Source organism: Artemia franciscana, chromosome 2, assembly GCF_032884065.1.
Source record: "Artemia franciscana chromosome 2, ASM3288406v1, whole genome shotgun sequence".
NCBI lineage: Eukaryota > Metazoa > Arthropoda > Branchiopoda > Anostraca > Artemiidae > Artemia > Artemia franciscana.
Window position 1 is genome coordinate 54,910,082 of NC_088864.1, and position 21,698 is coordinate 54,931,779.

At 33.8% G+C, this 21,698-nt stretch overlaps 1 protein-coding gene across 1 annotated transcript in view; it reads left to right on the forward strand.

The window, feature by feature from the left end:
• Positions 1–21,698, forward strand: part of LOC136043787 (uncharacterized) — a 31,809-nt gene continuing 10,111 nt past the window's right edge. The window contains exons 1-5 of the mRNA XM_065728705.1: positions 1–120; positions 7,954–8,534; positions 12,440–12,526; positions 16,713–16,944; positions 20,447–20,585. Of these exons, the coding sequence (XP_065584777.1) occupies positions 7,965–8,534; positions 12,440–12,526; positions 16,713–16,944; positions 20,447–20,585 (1,028 nt within the window). The 5' untranslated portion in view covers positions 1–120; positions 7,954–7,964. The remainder of the gene's footprint in view (positions 121–7,953; positions 8,535–12,439; positions 12,527–16,712; positions 16,945–20,446; positions 20,586–21,698) is intronic.

Below are 21,698 nucleotides of genomic sequence, written 5' to 3' on the forward strand. Positions count from 1 at the left end.
ATTAGCATCACCTTTATTATTAAACAAACACTTCTCATGTCAATTATTCCAGGAAATATTTCAAACAAAAATAACTTGGCAAGGAAGTGAGCATTATTGCTCTGATCAATTGCTGTCTAGGCAAGTAGCTTGTATTCACCGCCCATTGTTAGCTATTAAATTATGGACATTTTGCTAGACCTATGTTGGAAAGCATTTGAGCTAGGCCTGGTTGAATGAGATTTTTAAGAACAATAAATTGTCCAATGTTTGGAGTAATTTGCTAGCTGAAAAATGGGAGCAGCCCTCGGTGTATCATTTAATACGATTGGTAATTGTAATGATCAGGTACTTATTTCAAGTAGCCTATTCCCCCCTCCCCCCAAAGAATGAAGTCAGGAAACTACTGTAGAATAATCATAAATTGGTTACTTAATGTACTCCAGTGGTGACTCTTGGTTTGAACAGGAAGAGACTGTGAGGGACCCATGCCTAGACCAAGCCCATTGTTTACCTTTTTGGTAAAATTCTAGTTTAGTGACTTCTTGCTATCTTGGAAAGGGGTTAGGTTAGGAAAATGAAACTTTTGGGGATAGGTCTACAGGCTAAAGTGTATCCCAGGAAGGTATTTTAAAGTATCCACCTCCACTCCTTCTCTCTCTAGAGGGCCCTGAAATTGGTCAATGTTGGTCTTACCTGAACAACTGTTTTGGGTCATGAAACTAATGTTAATAGATGCATTTTGACTTTTTGAACATCTTTTCTCTCTTGCAAAACTACCACAAACTCACCATTATGGAGTTATTCTGGCCCAAATATTCTTGTATTAATACATATAGAATTGCAATCATTTCCATTTTTATTGATCAGATATTTGAAATCACAAATCTGTAAAAGTTTAGAAACAAATTTGGGCTATATATTTGGACATTAGGGGGGTGGGGTAAAACATAGCCTATATTAAATATATAAACTAACCATTGCTGTATTTAATATATGCTTTGCTTTGCCCTGGATGTATAGACAAATTCAGCATGGACAGGTCCCATCCCAACCCACCATCAAACAGGTCCCAACATACCAACCATCATCAAGTGCATAAAAAATAGAGGTCTAAGATGATTTTAAATAAACAGCCAAGTTTGGGTGAATCCAAGAAGACAAATGCAAACCAATGTGACAAATCAAGCTATAGGCAAGATGCATCATTTGATGATCAAAGATAATATTTGAAAATTATGTATTCAAATGTTGACCAGCTCATCAATCAACTAACAATTCAACCAATCAGAATACAGGCCTCACCCTGTTGCCTACAGGGCTCATAGACTAATACACTTTGTTCTATAGTAATGTTATCTATAAGCATTCTGGGCATTTGTTTTGTTTAGATACAGCTTGCTAGTTTAAACTTGAAAGTGAATTATCTTGGATATTAACATTAATGGATATGGAGTTTTTGTTACTTATCTTTCAACTTCCTAATATACAGAAATTACCAGTGATAACTGGAACTAGTATTTAAAATATAATTTGTAGGCCTACAGCCCTAACTTTTCTCTCAGCTTCAAAACCCTGTCCACTTTATGCATTTTTAGTTTGCCCCATGGAGAAGGAAGGTCAACCAGAAATGGATAGGATTCTAGAATCAGCATTTCTAAGTGATATAGTATAGAAACTATGCTGCTTTACAGCATAGTTTCCAGTTTAGACAGCTTGTGACAAAACTAAAGCTTTACTGTATGTTTTTGGCCCTTAATTCATTATTCATTTTCCTAACCTAACCCCCTTCCAAGATAATAAAGAGTAGCTAAACAAGAATTTTACCAAATCAAGTTGGTGAACTATAATGAAAAAGTTGAGAGCCATAGCTAATTGGAAAAAAGGTATTTGCCTAGAGAACTTACTGAAGAGAAGGAAACATGTTCATAAAACAACTGTTACTTCATAATATGCAGAATGATAACAGTTAACACATTTTGCATTCAGCCCACTGTGCTTTATCCCCAACCGCTTCTGATGTGCAAATATTTATCCCAAATTATATATTTCCTATCTATTCTCCCAATTCATATCAGTTGTTTCAATCCACGTACTTGTAAATTGAAGCAACTGTGGCAAAAAAAAAATGGAAATGCAAGCTATATATGTCAGAATGCATTGGCAGTATATAGTTTGGGCTATATATTTGCATATTAGGGGAAGGGGTGTACAGTATAGTAAGGCTGCATGCAAAATGTGTTACCATGGTTATTTTCCTACTTTTTGGGGTTTTGATAAAATTACTATTGTTAAATTTTCCTTAGTTGTTATAATGCAAGAAGGAGTTTAGAATTTTTGTTTGTGAAACTCATTTTCTTTCAGCAAGGGCTAACTTTTGTGACTAATTTTATTGTGTCAATATTTATATATTTTCTTATGGTATAGATTGATATGTTGAAAACAAAAGGATATATCCCACATTTACCTAGGCTAGTGTTACTGGAGAAAGAGGGTATGTCTTTAAAGTTTTCCTGGAATCAAGTCCTTTTTTTCTGTTTTTTCTTTTACAATAGGATCTGAAAAAAATATGCTTTGCAGCTGGTCAGTGGGTTTCTATTGAAAAGCTGCCACAATATCCCTAAAATTCAGTGAAGGTCCCTATTGGTCCCTTAAATTGATAAAAGTCCATTCCTTTTCTTGCTTTGATTTAAAGCTCTGTGTCATCAAAGCTACCAATATCCTTGCGAGTATATGGTTTTCAGTATTTTGTTTTTATTGAGATCCTTGGAGCATGTTTTTGCTTGTCCAAGAAAGACAAAACTTGCTTTTACATAGGCTGCAGCATTACTGTCTGGACAGAGCAGACAGACTAGTGACAAAAAGGAGTGACTTCCTTTGCCTCTTGAGTCAATAGGTTAGGAGGCAGCAGGATTTGGTTTGGCTTTGTTAGTTACTAGAAAGCTCTTTTCTGGGTGTCACTTCATTATACACAGGTGGGGGGGGGGGTAAGAGAGTAGCTTTAAGTACAAAATGCAAAGGATGTAGTGTTAAAATTAGGTTTCTTGCATTGTTTGGAGCTTACATACATTTCTTGAACTATTAAACTGCTTCCAATTGCCCTTTTTTATTTGAATGCATTTCTTGCAATAGCCTATATATTTTTCTACTAACTTATTTTCCTTTTCAAGGTTTAGGGTTTGAAGTTCCCAGTTCAAATAAGAATGGGAAAGTGTAAATTTAAGGAGACTTGGTTGGAAGAGAAAGATGCAACAGGGCACCAAATGAAATAGTTGTCTAGAGCTGTTCTGGGAGATCTGTTTTCTTTCTACTGTTCTATTAGCAATACATCACCTGTCTGCCATAAAGGCTCCTATACTTCACTGCAGCGTGCCAGAACTGCTGAATATAAGAAGAATTTTACCATAAAGCTAACACCAAATCAGCTTTGTCTCTTAGCAGCCTCTTCCATGGGGAGCAGTAAAACAGAAAAACTGCCCTTGTGCCTAGGTGCTTATATAGTGCAAGATGAAACAATAGTTACAGAAATTATGTGGCTATGAAGATGATTAAGTCTGATTATTCTAGGAAATCTGCAGATGGAATAGCAGATGTATTTGGAAAAATGTTCAGAGATACAGTGGTGAAAAACGTCTCCCTTGGGCAAACTAAGTTTGCTTATTTTTTAGGTGAATATTATGTTGTTGAGTTTGATAAAACCATAAACTCTTGAAATCTGGAAAAGGTGAAACAAATGGTAGAAAGACATCCAAAAACTGCATTTATAGGACATCCCACAGCTAAAGACTTGAATTCAGAATGATCAAGGAGAGTGGTTTATCTGTCTCTAAACTAATAGTGTTAATTTGTAATGATCCAAAAATTAACAGAAAACTTTTCCAACTGATTAACATCAAAAACATGAATTGACAGGTAGCAAAGGTCTCCATGGTATTGGTAGCTGCAAGATCCATTTGGTTCAAGATGCTTTTTGGAAGAGTTTGCAGGAAATTGGCTTGAATTGTTCCAATCTGATCATTAGAGTGTACTGCTTTTTTAGTGGGTGGCTGGCTAGACAAGAAGACTATGGAAAGATTCCAGAGAAAACTGGTGTTCCTAAGTTTTGCTTTTTGAAACATGTACCTGTCAAATGGTTAAAAATAGGATTTGCTGCTTTAAGACTAAGGGAACAGATGCCAGCTCTGTTTGAGTACTTTGTTGTCTATATTCCAAAGAAAAACCCTAGTCTTATGAAATGAGTTTGAACATCTTCGCTTATTTCACCAAAAATTTTCAATAGGAATAGCCCCTAGTGCATGAACTCTATACAGAATTGGATCTTTTGACATTGGCTGGACAAGTTTCAAAACCTGAAGCAACTGTAGAACTTTGGGATGAAGTAATGCTTCAGTCATTTGAAGATGAAAAGAACTTTGTACCACTGCTACAGACAGTTCTGAGTGACAAGAATGTTGACTGTCTTAAGTCAGTAGTCAAGCTTCCAAAACACTCATTCATGCAGCATGTTCAGAAGCATTATCCTGCAGCCACAAGATGTGTCCTTAAGCAAATACTCAGTGGATAATTTTTGCAGTTGTTGAAAGCATTAATTTTTCTGCATCCCAATGAAGTTTCAAAGTCAGTTTCTTCTCAGAGTTCGTTTTATTTTGCCAGGAAGTTACCCATCCCAACACAAATAGATATGCTAGTTGGTTAGTTTAAACTAGTCCAGTTATACCTACTTCCAATGACAAGTGGCAAGTGGAACAATGTGATCCAGGGAGGGAAATATCCAAACTTGTCTGAAGTTGTACAAAATACTTTGACCATTTCACACTGGTTTCCCAGGATTGAGCAGGATTTCTCCCTTTTTGGGCGAGTTTTCAGTGAAGAAAGAGCTTCATTTAATGAGCAAACTTTGAATATAAAACTGTTTGCAATAAACTGGTTAGGCAGATTTGGGGGATGTGCACAAAATGTTGCTATCCTGAAGACTTAATAAAACTGGCCAAATCTGCTAGAAAGAGCTATTTGTACCTACAGCAGGAAAAAGCCTTGAAAGAAAAAACCAAGAAAGAGTAACAGGATTTGGAGGCAAGAGAACAACTAAGAGAGCAGCAACTTGCTGAAACCTTTTTAAAAGATATACAATAGAGACTCTCAAAGAAAAAAAAAGAAGCATTTGGTTCCAAGCAGCTGACCACAGATGCATTGCTGGAGTTTACCTGTAACCAGCTGAAAAAGACATTGAAAAGAAGGACATTGTAGAGATAGAGCCAGTGCAGGCCATGATATATGGGACCCTGTTAATGTGTACTGAAAAAAAGGTAGTTGCTACTCTTGAAACTGCCCAGCAGCAGCTAGATTCAAAGAAACAGTTTCTGATCACATCTCTGTTGCAGCAGAGGACACTGCAAAATATGGAAACAAATAGTTTGCATGTTCTAGTTGTTGTACCCTTATCTCTTTCATCATGTTTTTGTATTCAAAAGTAAAGCGTTCGAAAAAAAGAAGGAAAAAGCTCTGCTCATGACATGATGATTCAGGTGGTCTATTTCTTAATTATCACTTGGCCTCTGATCATGGAGAGATGTGTGCAAATGATCATTCCCTTTTTTTTCTTAGTCGTCATTTGTGTTGTGTCACTGCTTTTTCTTTCAAAAATTTCTGAAAACTGAGTTTTGGGGTCCATTTTGCATCCAGAATGATCCCTAATTTTTTTTTTTTTTTTTTTTTTTTTTTTTTTTTTTTTTTTTTTTTAACGCTTGAACCTGTGACAGCTCTGCAGTTTATAAAATTATGCCAGGAGGTCTTTGGCCTGAAGGTAACTTATGAAACAGTTTTTGTCCAATGGCAGCCAACATTTTCTGAAGCCTAGAGTTCATGCACTAATGACAAATCTGATCAATTGATAGAGATCAACTAGAGTCCTTAGGAGAAGTTACAGAGGGCCTGCCCTCACAAAAGACAAAGTTTTATATAATGTGTAAATATTTATTTTTTGTTGGCTATATTAGTATTCAATTCAGAATGAAAAGCCCTGTTTGGCAATTTGAAAACTTTTTGCAAACATAGCCTATGGTTAAATAGTTAAATATTATTAAGTAACGGAATTTTGGGAGCTACTAAAGTATTGAGAGTCAAATTACCAACTAATATCACGCATACATGAATCATACCGGAATTTTAGGTGTGACTAGCTATTCTTTAAGGGATTGGGGTCCTCCCTGAGTCTTTATAGAAAGTATGCTATTAGGAGGAGGGGGGAGTTCAAATTCTCACACAATTTGAATTATGTTTCAATTATTCTTCTTACCACAGTCTCATTGGCTATGTGTATGTCTATGTCTGGCAAGATCAATAGAGTATCCTGTAAGGGATGAGAGCAGGGCAGGATGTTATTTACCCCTTCTTTTTTGTGTACACGTATAACTATCTGTTTTAAAGAATGAGTGTTTATCTCCACCAAGGAAATTGTTTTGGTTCTTTTAGAAACCCATTTTTGGTTAACTCACATTTGCACATACCAGGTTTTGTAGAAAATACGGTAAGTTTGCTGAATGATATAAAGTAATAGACAAATTTACCAGGTTTTGGCTCCCCAAACATGGCGAGGAATTTCTAGTTACTCTAGACCCTTATTGTAATATACTTGCCCACTATATGGTCTATTCTAGCTTGAAATCCCATCCTAACTATTTTGAATTCAAATTCTGAGGGTTCACCCACTCTCAGAAATCATGTCCACAAGGTTGCACATGCCAAGAGTGGTGGAATGATGTCAAGTGTTATGAGGAGTGTGCCAAGCGTTTTGGAAATTGTGCCAAGCTTGGTAAAACTGTGTAGCACACATGCTGTTCCAAAATGTATAACAGTTGGTGGGGAGTGGGCAACCACTCATCAAATTCTACTTCTGCTTTTTTTCTTTGAGTTTTTTTTCACTTAATTTTTCTGTTATGTAATCTGATTATCATCACTTTTTTAGTTTGCATTTTTTCCAATTTTGTACTTTACCATTTTTTTTTTGTGATTATCTATCTCTGTTTCTGCTGCCATTTTCAGCAACAGGTTTTATGTATGGCCAACAAAGAGAGGATTGAACCAAAGGGAAGAAGACATTTGGAGTTAAGTATTAATTCCAGCTATTTAGTAAATGAGGGTCAAATCATCAAGGGAAGGCATTCAATCTCCTGACAAATTCATTATCAAGATTGAAGTCAGGATGACAATACAGGATCTTTGATCAGGGGACATTGACCACTGATAGATGGAAGAATGCCCTCAACACGGCCAGCCGGCAATACATCTAGGAACAATGAAAACTGGCGTGTATATATGTAAATAGTGATTTTCCACTCATGAACTGTGCAATGAATATTGAGTTAATTTTACCTGGTGACATCTACAGGTTCTTTAACCTTAATCGCTAGAAGATGGGATGTAAGGTAATGAATTTAACTCCCTTTGTGGGCTTACAACCAGGATCAGAAGATAAATCCTTTGAAGCAATGATGATTCTTGTAATTTCTACCTTAGAAACTGGTTCTAGGGCCATTTACTTCTGGCAAGATGGTCAAAATAAGGTTGCAAAGGAGACTGAAGAAGTAGTTGTTTCCCCAGTCTGAGCTAAGTAAGAGATGAATGATTGTTAGACTTTCAGTGTATCCTGAACTAGGGATGTGGAATTTGCAGGTTACTTGAATAGATAACGTGTCCCCTAATCGAACTCGATCCTTTTACTTCATTAAAGTAGGAGGGCATCTGAACAATTGACTTGTCTGATATTTTTTTTTGTATGGATGCTTTTAGTTTGTGTTTCTTTTTGTCAGTTTTGCTTTTCGTTTCCTCATTGTTCTTCTTTAATGCTTTTAAATACTACTATAAGCACATTTTAATCCTATAAGTGTAGTATCATTTTCTACTGAGACTTAAATTAAATTATTCTTGGCAGTAAACCTGGACAGAAATTTTCTAATTAATTCTTATTGTTTTTAGGATCCAAAATAATGGGAAGCAAGGACTATGCATTAAAATGGACTGACTATACAGAGGCTCTCAAGTCCATGCTAGGTCAAATTCTCTCTACAGAGAGTTTTACAGATGTCATACTTTATTGTGAAGGCAAAAGCATAAAATGTCATAAAGTAATACTTACAGCTTATTCAGAATATTTTATGACAATACTTGGAGCCAATCCCCACCCACAGCCTATTATTCTAATGAAAGATGTCAGATATGATGATATGCTTGCTTTGGTTAGATTTATGTATACTGGCGAAGCAATTGTTTTGGAAAATCAAGTGACTACATTAATGAATTTGGCACAGTTTTTGAAGTTAAAGGGTCTTAGTGATAGTCCTTATAATTCCTCTATTCCTGAGGAGCCTGAACCAGTGGCTGCTATTAATAGGAGACAGAGGGTGACAAGTATTGAGGAGTCATCTCTTTCACAAGGAATGCAGCAATCACTGAACATGGTTTATTCTCAGGAAGTTCCTTATCAAGTTAGTTCTGCCAACGTTGTTATGCCTGGTGTTGCAAGTACTAGCAGCCAGATTTCTATTGGTAGTCTATTGGTAAGTCTATATAACTTTAAAATCATAGTGAGGAGGAGCTAGGAAACAACCACCATATTTTTATTTCATACTCTAGTTAAATTTACTCGAATGATTATATTTATGGTAATGTGTTTTTTTTCGTATTTTTTTTTATTTTCAGATTATATTTGTCCATTTGCTTCTTATTATAATTTTTATATATGTAATAAAGCATAACATACAAATAGGCTATGTATATAATACAAATATATATAATATAAATATACATTCACAGTGGTAAATCTTTAGGGGGGTCATAGGCACATTATTTGAACAGTGGGGGCTTAAAATGGCAAAGAAGCCCATTTAAGCCACCAATTAAAAGAATTCCTTACACACTCTGTGGAGGCCAGTATAGTTGTGAAAATTGTCTGCTATCTGTCCAACTTCCCTCTGCACGAACTCCAACCAAATTACTTAAATGGTTGTAGTTTCTTTTTTTTCCAGTGCCTTTATTTTATTTTCGAAGATCTCTTGATAACTGCTTGTGTGTGACAAGGATAGTTCAGACTTATTGGCAATTCTATAGTTGGGTTTCAAAAACCTAAGGCTCATTTTGGGATTTTCAAAGATATTTTCAATTAAATTCTATCCCTTGGAGATGTCTTAATATTAGTCTACTTCATAGACTCTCCTCAAGAGAAGGAAAAACCATTTGGATCATTTTGTCTACAAGAATGACCCTATCAACATGATAATTGCCTTTTCTTGATGTCTTTTTTTCCTGATACTGCCAAATTTGTTTTCTTACTTGTGTTTCTCTAAGTGTCCATTTAGAGTGTATTGTCTTTTTGAGGGACAGTTGGGGACTTTTCATGATTAAATTCAAAGACAATCTTGGATTTTTTTCAATATCAAAATTTATTACTTATTAATCAGAATATTTTTTCTGTTATTTTTATTTGTATACGTAGTCGTTTTTTTTCGGGGGGGGGGGGGGGGTATAAAATTGTTTCCATTGCAGGTTGGTGCTCATTTTGCCTGCAATTTCCGGAAATCTGAACAATTAAGCATTTCTTGCTCGAATTAGGGTAGGCATATTCCTTGCATGGTTTTCGAAAAGTAATAACCCCTCTTTCCCCGTGTTTATAGTTTGTTTTTGTCTTTCTTAATCAGGGACATTTTTGAAATAGTTTTTAATATAATTTTTTGCAACAGTTAAAGATATAGTATATAAGTAAGGTGAACCAACAATATGACAATATTGCAAGATACTTTGATCACACTGTTTTTGGTGATAAAAAAAAAACGATTACATGCCGTATAGAGATGGTTATCATTTTTTCAAAACTGTAAATTGTTGTATGAAAGGCTGTAAACTTGTTTTTATGGCACTTGGTATTAACCAAGTGACATATAGCAGTCGCCAATTCTGTCGGTCTGTCGGTCTGTCGGTCTGTCCCGGTTTTGCTACTTTAGGCACTTCCAGGTAAGCTAGGACGATGAAATTTGGCAAGCGTATCAGGGACCGCACCAGATTAAATTAGAAATAGTCGTTTTCCCGATTTGACCATCTGGGGGGGAGTGGGGGCCCGGTTAATTCGCAAAAAATGAAGTATTTTTAACTTATCAGCGGTTATTTGGATCTTAATGAAATTTCATGTTTGGAATGATATTGTGTCTTAGAGCTCTTATTTTAAATCCCGACCGGATCTGATGACATTGGGGGGAGTCGGAGGGGGAAAACCTAAAGTCCCGGTTTTGCTACTTTAGGCACTTCCAGGTAAGCTAGGACGATGAAATTTGGCAAGCGTATCAGGGACCGGACCAGATTAAATTAGAAATAGTCGTTTTCCCGATTTGACCATCTGGGGGGGGGGAGTAGGGGCCGGTTAATTCGGAAAAATAGAAAAAATGAAGTATTTTTAACTTATGAGCGGGTGATTGGATCTTAATGAAATTTGATGTTTGGAATGATATTGTGTCTCAGAGCTCTTATTTTAAATCCCGACTGGGTCTGATGACATTGGGGGGAGTTGGAGGGGGGAAACCTAAAATCTTGGAAAACACTTAGAGTAGAGGGATCGGGATGAAACTTGATGGGAAAAATAAGCGCAAGTCCTAGATACATGATTGACATAATCGGAACTTATTTGTTCTCTTTGGGGTAGTTGGGGGGGGGAGTAAGTCTTAAAAATTAGAAAAATGAGGTATTTTCAACTTGCGAACGGGTGATCGGATCTCAATGAAATTTGATGTTTAGAAGGATATCGTGTCTTAGAGCTCTTATTTTAAATCCCGACCAGATCTTGTGATGGGGGCGGGGAGTTGGGAGGGGGAACCTAAAACTTGGAAAACACTTAGAGTGGAGGGATCGGGATGAAACATGGTGGGAAAAATAAACACAAGTCCTAGATAGATGATTGACATAAACGGAACGGATCCGCTCTCTTTTGGGTAGTTGGGGGGGGGGGGTTAATTCTGAAAAATTAGAAAAAATGAGGTATTTCTAACTTACGAACGGGTGATTGGATCTCCATGAAATTTGATTTTTAGAAGGATATCGTGGCTCAAAGCTCTTATTTTAAATCCTGACCGGATCTGGTGACATTGGGGGAAGTTTGGGGTGGGGAGACCTAAAATGATGGGAAACGCTTAGATTGGAGGGATTGGGATGAAACTTGGTTGGAAAAATAAGCAAAAGTCTTGCATACGTAATTTACATAATTGGAACGGATCCGCTCAATTGCGGGGGGGGGGGGTAATTCTGAAAAATAAGAAAAATAACGTATTTTTAACTTACGAAGGAGTGATCGGATCTTCATGAAACTTCATATTTAGAAGGACCTCGTAACTCTGATATCTTATTTTAAATCTCAACCGAATCAAACGTAATTGGGGGGGGGGCAGTTGGGGGGACCGGAAATCTTAGAAAATACTTAAAGCGGTGAGATCAGGATGAAACTGGATGGGAAGAATAGAAACCTGTCTAAGATACGTGACTGACATAACTGGACCGGATCTGCTCTCTTTGGTGGAATTGGGAGGGGGGAGGTAATTTTGAAAATTGAGGTATTTGTAACTTACGAAAGGGTGACCAGATCTTAATGAAATTTGATATTTAGAAGGATCTTGTGCTATAAAGTTTAACTTTAGGTTCTGACCTTCTCACAAGTGCCAAATGAGCTCTTGGCTCTTGGCTCTTCCGACCTCGTACCATATGAGCTCTCGGCTCTTCCGACCTCGTCCAAATGAGCTCTTGGCTCTTCCGACCTCGTACCATATGAGCTCTCGGCTCTTCCGACCTCGTCACAAGTGCCATATGAGCTCTTAGCTCTTGTTTATATTCTTGTTCTAAGAATCTATTTTTACAACTTTTAAGAAATGTCTTTCTACTCATGGACTCTGCACTTATGCATGTATGCTGCAATTTATTTATCTTTTTATTTTTTTACAATTATAGTTGAATTATGTAGGAAATCATTAGGCAAATGCTTTTGGTAGAAAAGGGGGGGGGGAGACCCCTTCATTATACATTTTTAATCTAGAAATCGTCTAGAATAATCTATAAATATCTGGATTATAATCTAGAATTTATCTAGGGGACCGAGAGACTCTTCCTAATATTTTGGTTGAAAAGGGTTGAATAATCTAGAAATCATCTAGGGTGCCAAGAGCCTCTTCCTAATATTTTGGTTGGAAAGTGTGGGAGAGCCCTGTTGTAACTTTTTCATTAGACATTTATTTGTGTACATGCACATGGTAGGAATCGCCCCGAAATTAGTTCAAAGAATAAAATTCTAATCCTAAATCATAGCTTTGATCACAAGAATCACAAAAGAACCATTTCTGGGTCGGTCAACACTGTGGCTAATCGTTGTTCTTGAGGGTATTTCTTTGTTTTGGCTTATCATTTCATGGGATTTCTTCTTTTTTAACTGTAGAACTCTATTAAGCAAGAAGCTCCGTTGGACTCGTATGTGGATGATAATGATCTTGGAATGGACACTGGAGATTCTACTATGGATGTGGTGAGTTTTCTTTGTTTATTTTTTTCGTTTTTTATTTTGAAAATAAATCTTACTTATGATTTTAATTATCTATTAAGAATTTTTGTGAGCCTAAAAGAAGTATGGATTACTGTTTACTGTGCTTATAGAAATTCAATTGGTCTATTCATCAAAAGTTATTCCAACTTTAAGTTGCAACAATTTGTTAGTAGATACTTCTTCTGTATATTTTATTCAATTCTATTGATTATAATATATTTTATTATCTATTCTATTAATTTTATTTCATAAGGAGAATCTGCAATCAACGTGGTAGGTTTTTAATCATTATCACGTAGAAGAATCATTTAATGTTTGTTTTTATACAACATATTTATCATCCTATTTCTTTTTGTTTAGCTTAATAAATGGGAAAACATATCCCTTTTATCTTAGATGTTGACTTCCACAATAGTCTTTAATATATATATATATATATATATATATATATATATATATATATATATATATATATATATATATATATATATATATATATATATATATCATGAAAAGAGAAATCACCAATGCTACAGCACAAACACAAAAAAAAAAAAAAAAAAAAAAAAAAAAAAAAAAAAAAAAAAAAAAAAAAAAAAAAAAAAGAGACAGAAGGAGAAAAGGAAGACTGTTTTCCTAAATTAGTGATTAATATAGACCAGCACTTGAATGAGGCCTTAACCCTACTCATCCATACAATCACATAGGTCAAACAGTATAGCCACACACAATCAACCATAAAGAATAATCCATGGACAGGCAGTCATGTCGTCAATAAGTATAAGTCGTCATTTACCGAACAATAGAAAAAATAATATAGACAAATAATTCAGAGGCAACACCCAACATAAGGGCTCATCAGGAGAATACACTGGCCTATATAGGGTTTCGCCACTCTAAATTCTCTACCCAGCACAATGTTGTGGCTACCACAGAATATCCATGGCATCCCCGCGTCAGGTATCACCCCCAAAATACATGCCTATGAAAAAAAAACCCAGCAAATGTAAAACAACCAAGTAAAACCAAAACAAGCTTATCTTGTTAATATATCCCTCCCTTTAGTAACAATAGGTAAACTAAATATTATAAATTTTACCAAATCACAAATATTAACACATTGCAAAAAACCTGAATGAACTAAACAATTATAGAATTCATCTTTACCATGTGGCTAATTTTTAAAAAAAAATCCGCTCAATTAGAAACACAATTCAAAATAAATGGCGCTGTGACAACATTTCTCGAACCTCCGAAATTAGTTAAAAATTTCTTTAAGTATTTCTAGATAATTCTTTTGATATTTATTTAAAAGTTCGTTATAATGAAAACTAAATTTTTTAAATTGCCAAGTTAATTTATTTGCAGAAAAACCTCTTGATATCAATTTTTGGCTTAAGATTTTACATCTATTTTTAAAATCAATATAATTACTACAAATCCTTGCATAACGAAGTAACTGTGAGAAAAAGGCTGAATATGTGATATTTGAGTGTATATTACTTTCAGGGAATGGGAAACTAATCACTTCAAAATCAAAATCATCCGTTTTATTATACATTTTAAAACTTAATTTATTATTATCACAAATATTAATATTTAAATCTAAGAAATGATCTTCATGACCAGCGCCATGACTAGGCTCAAGAATAAGCTCTGATGGATATATATTTTTAGAAATATCAATGAAATCCTTACAATTTAAGACCAAAATATCATCTAAATATCTTTTATTATTTGACAAAGCATGTTTTAAATTAATTGGATTATTCTTATCCATCATATATTTATATTCTAGTTGACTTAAAAACAAGTCAGCTATAAATGGGCTGTCATTCCCCCCCATGGGAATTCCCATAATTTGCTTGTACAGATCACCCCCAAATCTTATATAAGTATTGTATAAAACAAATTCCAATAACTGAAAAATCATATCCAAGCTGTAACATCTCAAGTTAACTGTAGTATTAAAGCAGTTTGTCCATATGGCTTTTTTATTATAACTGTCTATTTTTAAGAACCTTTTACTAGATAAGAGGAAAGATTTCTTTATAACAGTTTTTAAATTATCAAACACTAAATTAAGTGATAAATTAGTATACATTGTCGCAAAATCGAAAGACTCAATTCTTTTAGCTGAAACCATTGTTAAAGAATCTATCACCTGCAGTGAATTATTAACACTCCAATATGGATTAAAATTCGAAAATTTTTTAATACCAGAACAATAGGTTTTAAGTTTATTTACAATTTCCTTTAAAATTAAAGAGAGGTCAGTAGCAGCAATGCGGGTTGGACATTTAGCTGCTCCAGCAATAAACCGTGGTTTAGGGGGATTCTTATGATATATATATATATATATATATATATATATATATATATATATATATATATATATATATATATATATATATATATATATATATATATATATATTTGTGTGTATTTATGCCAAACAATGATTTGTCATGCTGTTCAATGTCGATTCTCTCTAGTATTGTCTTTATTATCATTTATTGTCATTATGTTTTTTTTGCCATTTCGAGTTGATCTTTTTCTATATTTAGTGTGTTTTTATTCATTAGTTTTTTTATAACGGTTTTAAGTCTTTCCTATTTTGAGTTTTCTTCTATTTGTTTGCCATTTCGAGTTTCTGTATGTTTTCTGCAGGTTTTGAAAACATAGTGTAGCTTAATTTTTAGTAAACAGATATGTCCTATTATTCAAGAATCACAGAGTAAAAAGTCGATCAACAATCAATTATTTTTTGTTGGTTTTTAATAATGAAGGCTAATATGTACTATAGAAGGCGAGTTTTTTATCTTATATTTTTTATCTGAAGACTTGTGCGTACTAGTTATTTTGTATATTTTGAGTTTAGGTTAATTATTAAGTTCTTTGCAAAACAAAACTTTAACAAACTTATGTGTTAAAGCTAAGAGTGAGACAAAGGTTGCAACCAGCAAATTATTGCTTTTGTATTAGTATATAAACTAAAAAAGAAGAAGAAATTTAAATTAAAAAAGAAAAAAAAAACCACGTTTGCTACAGTTTGTGCTACAAAAATGTAGTAAAAAACAACAAAAAACGAACAATATGAAAGCAAATTATTGCTTTCATATTAGTGTCTAAACTAAAAAAGAAGAAGGAGTTTAAATTAAAAAAGAAAAAAAACATGTTTGCTACAGTTTTTGCAACAAAATTGTAGTAAAAAACAACAACAAAAAGAACAAACTAAAAAACTGTTAAGTAATAGGAGATGCTGGACTACCGAACGTGCTGATTATGCTTTCTACAACTTTACAAGTTTTGGCATAGCCTATTTTAATTTATTTTTAACATCCTGTAAAATGTGAGCTCGAAACGCAGAAATACACTTGCAATCAGATGCTAGATTGAGCCCTTGCATTGGAAGCAAGATCATCGCATTTATTATCGTTAATCTCCCATTGTACCATAAAAGCAAGCCATGCACCTAATACAAACTGAAAGTTTGAACTTATATTTATGAATAAGTTAAAGATCTTCACCAAAAGTTATACGCAACATCTCAATAAGTTCCGTATTCAGACAGTGTATATTACCCAATAGACAGTGGGTATTACCCAAGAATTTATATAAATTCTCCTTGCATAAATGCTTCAGTATGCTGACTGTTGCCAGTTGTGTTGATTCACGAAAATTAAAGGGGGGGGGGTATATTCTTTTCAAAATCTATCGTCTTTCCAGTTTTTATTTTTAAATAAAAATACCAAAAACGCAATTTTGTTAATGAGAGTGCACCAAAAAAGGTACTTTTCAAGATTGGGGGCCCTCCCACCAATTGACGCCATCACATGTTCCAAACTTAAACCGCGTTTGTGAAGCCTGTATTGTATTAATGACGATTAATTAGTCCGTATTGTTTTCGTTTCAAAATGCTAGTTGACAATCAGTTTTAATCCAGATCTATTATTGTAAGTGCAGAAGAGTTAGGCGAGAGTTTCTTTATTCTGTATAAGCAATGGGGTGGGGGGGGGGGGCTAGTCAATTGTCATTAACCATTTTAAGTCTAAATTAATAACAACTAATGAATGATTATTAGTTTAAATCGATTCTGGTAACACACTCTTAACCTTAAGTTGCCAAAACGTCAATTTTGTCATAAAACAAAGATCTATGCTTTCAGACTCCTGAGATGTTTTTGAATCCTACCAAAGCCGCATCGCCAGCTAGGAAAAACTCGACTCACACATGCGTTGACACTTCATACCTACACGAAAGAAGTGTGCAAAACGAAATGCTTCATCGAGATTGGCTTCAGTATGATAGATTCCAGAAAAATATCCAATCCTTACAGCCACCACCCCCTGCTAGACGAGTGTCCATCGATGCTTCACAACACACTCAACAGATGAGCGGTAAATGTTGCTAAACTTTTAAACGAATTTATTGTTTGGTAGTTATCGTCACATTGAAGTTTTCTTCCAAGTTTGAAGTTTTCTTTGAAGTTTGAAGTTAACTTCACATTGAGAAGTTTTGCCTCTGGTTAATCTACAGCCGAGTGATTAGCACTCTAGACTTGAAATCCTAAGGTCAAGGGTTCGACTCCTGGTGTCATCGGTTATTTGGTTTGGAACAGGTCAGGTAGAGTCGAACCAGCTCTAAACGGGTACCTGGAGATACCTTTTGGGAAAAATACGAGGAGTGTCGGATAATTTGCCCCCAACCATACATTGCACTCCCAGCCGAATACATCAAATCAGGAGATCGGTACTTGCGCAACGCAGACCATTGGTCGGCATGCGAAAAAGTTTGATTTTTTTTACAGTTAATATGCAATAAGTGCCACTATCCAGACGAAGATCAATATTTCCTTTGAATAATTGAGAAAATTGTTTTATATTAAATTCTGTTTATCTCTTCGACTGTTACGGGCAACTCATTTCAGTACCAAGTTGTCCGACAGAACTGTGGACGCTCCTCCTCCACCCCAGTCTGTTCAAAGCTTTATTCTTTACCCTTTCCCACGAAATGCCCTTTATATCCATCTTACGACGTTTTCCCACCTAATTTGGGAACTATTATAATAGGTAGCGCTTCATAGATAGGCATTGATTGAAGCAGCTTAATATACACAACATATGAACAGTATTTGTACTGAACTCTGAAAGAAAAACAAATATTTCATTTTGACTAGTTAAGTAATTATATCTTCATATTTAATATGTTGTGTCAGCTCAAATTTTGTAATAGGTATCAGCAGCATAAGAAGCATCTATTGATGTGGTGGATAACGCAAAACATATCTGCAATAATTTGTACTGAACTCTCAAACAAATATTCTTGTTGACTATTAAGGGTATAAGCTTTTCACCAAAATTTCTGCATCAGTTAAGCGAGGTAAAGTACTGTCGGTGAAAACGGAGAACAATGCAAACATTTCAGTCTAGACCTCCGCTGAGCCATCCTCATTACAGGAAGAAAAAGATAGATTAGAACCCAGGACAATATAAAAAGACAGATTTCAAAACCATTATCTAAAATAGAAGAGGCCTCTCTCGAATAGAGGCGAGGACAATTTAACAAAACACCCGAATGTAAAAATTTTTATTTTTAATTGTCGAATGAAATTTTTAATTGGAAAGTTGTTTACATAACTTTTTTGAATGCTAGTCTTTTCCAAGTGCAGTATTATTAAAATCTGAGTGGAGATCTTGGTTTAGAATATTTGCATCTTTCTATTTATATTTTTCACTGGCAGGGATTTACCTTGTTTTTCTTTGTTGTTCAACGTTTCCTCGTTTTGTTGCGATTACCCAAACAGAGTCTCAGAAATTATTTTCTATGATAGCTTTCAATTCTAGCCAAGATGCATGCCTAAACGCATGCAACGCTGCTTATATCTATTGTTTAAACTTTATTTTGATAGTTAGATTGCTCAGTTCAGTTTATTAATTTTGGAGTGTTTTTTTTTTTTTTTTAAGAACGTATTTAAGATGACATCAGAAGGTAAAACTTGCTATAGACTAGGAAATGAACAAAAAAGAAAAAGAAATTATAGGAATTAAACAAAGACGTATTATTTTTTTTGTCAAATTGTCCTCTTAGATTATATCATAGTTTGACGGTTTGACCTACTGAAAGGTCATTGGTCATGTTATCTGTTGGTTTTCTTTCTGTTAATTATTTTAATTTATTATATATATATATATATATATATATATATATATATATATATATATATATATATATATATATATATATATATATATATATATATATATATATATATATATATATATATATATATATATATATATATATATATATATATATAATGCATGTGTATTGCATACATTAATAGTATTTATGCTTTTAATGTGCGGCTGGGTGTCTTTTGATTGTACTTTTTTTCGAAACATAATTTTTTTGCCTTTAATGCTAAAAAAAATATAAAAAGAAATAGAGATAGTTAAGTATATTTTCCCGGAGCTGTTATTTAAAGACGTGAATAACTAATACAGTTTGATATAGAACCCCAAAGAATTAATTGTTTCATACACTAGTGATTTGTCTATGTTTCATGAGAAACAAAAACGAAAGACGTTTGTTTTGCCAAATAACTAGCAAGTACTTTTAGTGAGATTTTTTCAAAGTAATCAATGGCTGATAAAGCGCTTGGGAACTGACAAAAAGCTGAACGTAAAGCCATTGGTGTTCATTTGCCATGAAAACTGCTGGAAATAGAAAATATAGATACTAATACTTGTCTATGTACCATTGTACTTTGACTGTTTAGACAAGTAATTCAACTTGTCTAAGATTCGTAAAAATTGTTTTCCATTTCAATAAAAATTCTGTTTTCTAGTTTCAAAGAAAATAATGACTCACTTTCAGAAACTCAGTTTTTGAAATTGAAATTTCCATGGAAAATACACGTTAAAAACAACTTCTTTCAACTAAATCTTCTGTCCTGCCTATGAACTTGCAAAAGCAAGTTGTCTTAGGAGCTTGCCAGGAATAAAAATTCCCTTGAGACGGATTATAAGCATGAACCAACTACACAATCAATGCTTATAATGCAAACAAATACATCCTATTATCCTCGCTGAGCTGCTTTTGAAGCCACTCACAATAATTCTAACAAAAAAAAAAAATTCCACTATACTCCTTCACTCACCTTGAACAATATTTGTTCCCGCACTTTATTTCTAAATTCTTCCAATGTTTTTATTTTAATAATCCTATGATCATTACTATTCCATAACTTTACCGGAGCTGGTAACTTGCTCCTGGCGGGAGTATCATAACTGTGACAATCAGACCTAACCCAAAACATGCCTGAGAAACAACGTAAGTCATTATTATTGTATTTAACCATAAAGAGCAGATGATACAAATCATTTTACTCGATTCATGAACTGTATGTACCCTTATTAGCACTAGTCGAAGTAAGAAATCGCTTACTTATTTTTTGTTTATTGTACCATGCCCATTGTGTTTACTTAGTGGGTTCGTTTGGTCTTCTCTGTGATTGGCACCAATAAAATCAAGAAGTTAAGTTTTATATACGAAAGTTCTTACTATATATTTCTAAGTGGTAAAAAAGTTCGTGTCGTAAAATGTTTCCGATTGTCAGTCCGATCAAACAGTAGTTGAACATATGTGGGAATTAGTCGTCAAAGGCGTAGACCTATGAAATTAAATCACCCTTTAAGCCATAGAACTATGAGAAAATGATTTTTGAGTTGTACTAAACGATTTTTGATGTGGCACTGAATGAAAAACAATTTAGAGCAGCACTTTTTCCCTTAAAAGAATTTTGCTATGAATAAAGTAACGCGATTTGAGCTTGAACATTCGAATCAGTGGACATTCTATTGCTATTTTATTGTTTTAATGAAATATTTTATTTTCTAGATCCAAAAGAGCTCCGTAATATATGGGAAGGCGAATTGGATTGGCAAGAATCTCTTGTTATACCTGGCTCCATCCAACGCACTACCAAGACTGTCCGAGGGCAAATATCTTCGTTAATGCTAGACGGGGACCCCACTGTGTAAGAAAGAATTTTTGTTGTTTACTCCTATATCAAAGATTTTGAAAAGGAACATGGAATATACCCTCAATGAACCTAAAAGGCTTATAATTAATCAAAAAAAGAACATCGATATTATTTAGTTAAACTGGTCTGAAGTGCCTGAGTCTGATGACTTAGTTAAACTGGTCTGATGTGAAGTGCCTGAGTCTGATGACTTAGGCACTTCTTAATTATTAATCTTAGAGTGGAAATTTGGTCGACATATCCTCTTTCCTTCCTACAACCACACTGTTTTTCCCTAAAGATTTTATTTTAAGCATCTCTATGTCTAAAAAGTGTCATCATACTAAGTGATTTACGTCCTACAGAAACAGGCTATGCCTCTATAAATGTAACAATCAGTCTTATCACCTTTGTTATAGAAGAGTCTAGTTAAGTTTTCCCTAAAATCGCTATTGATCTCCGCTTTTCCAAAAATATATTAATTATATTATAAACTAATATATATAATTATATATTTGTTGTTGGAATATATATAAATGTTATATAATAATGTAATTATTATGTAATTATATAATTGGATTTTCAATAATTTTAATTCGGCATTCTTTTGCCAGTTTTTTAAATTTAAAAAAAAAAAATATTATTTAACATTATATAATTATTATGTAATTATTATAAGCAGAGATTTATATGAGAAGATAAATAACCTAAAAATAAATGAAACATGCAAAAAATATTGCAGAGAAGAGACGATAACTTTCTGGTTTTACTCAAATACATATTCATATATGAAACATTACCGTCTCTATTTTGCAGAATGAATCAAATTGCTTATAAATATTTTCCTTCATTTATATAATCAAATAAATACTTTATATGTATAATATCAATATAAAAATAAATATTTTTGGTTGATATACGATAATAAAATATAAAGAATAATCTTTTATATTGATGTGATTTTTATTCGCCTTATTTTGATTTATGCACCCGATATTTGAATCGGTCCTTTGGGGCCTGTGATAGCAAATCTTTTGAAATAAATATCTACCTTATCTAATTATTCATTCTGTTCATATTATTCATTTTATTTATATCATTCGTTGTTTTTATATTATTTTATATAAT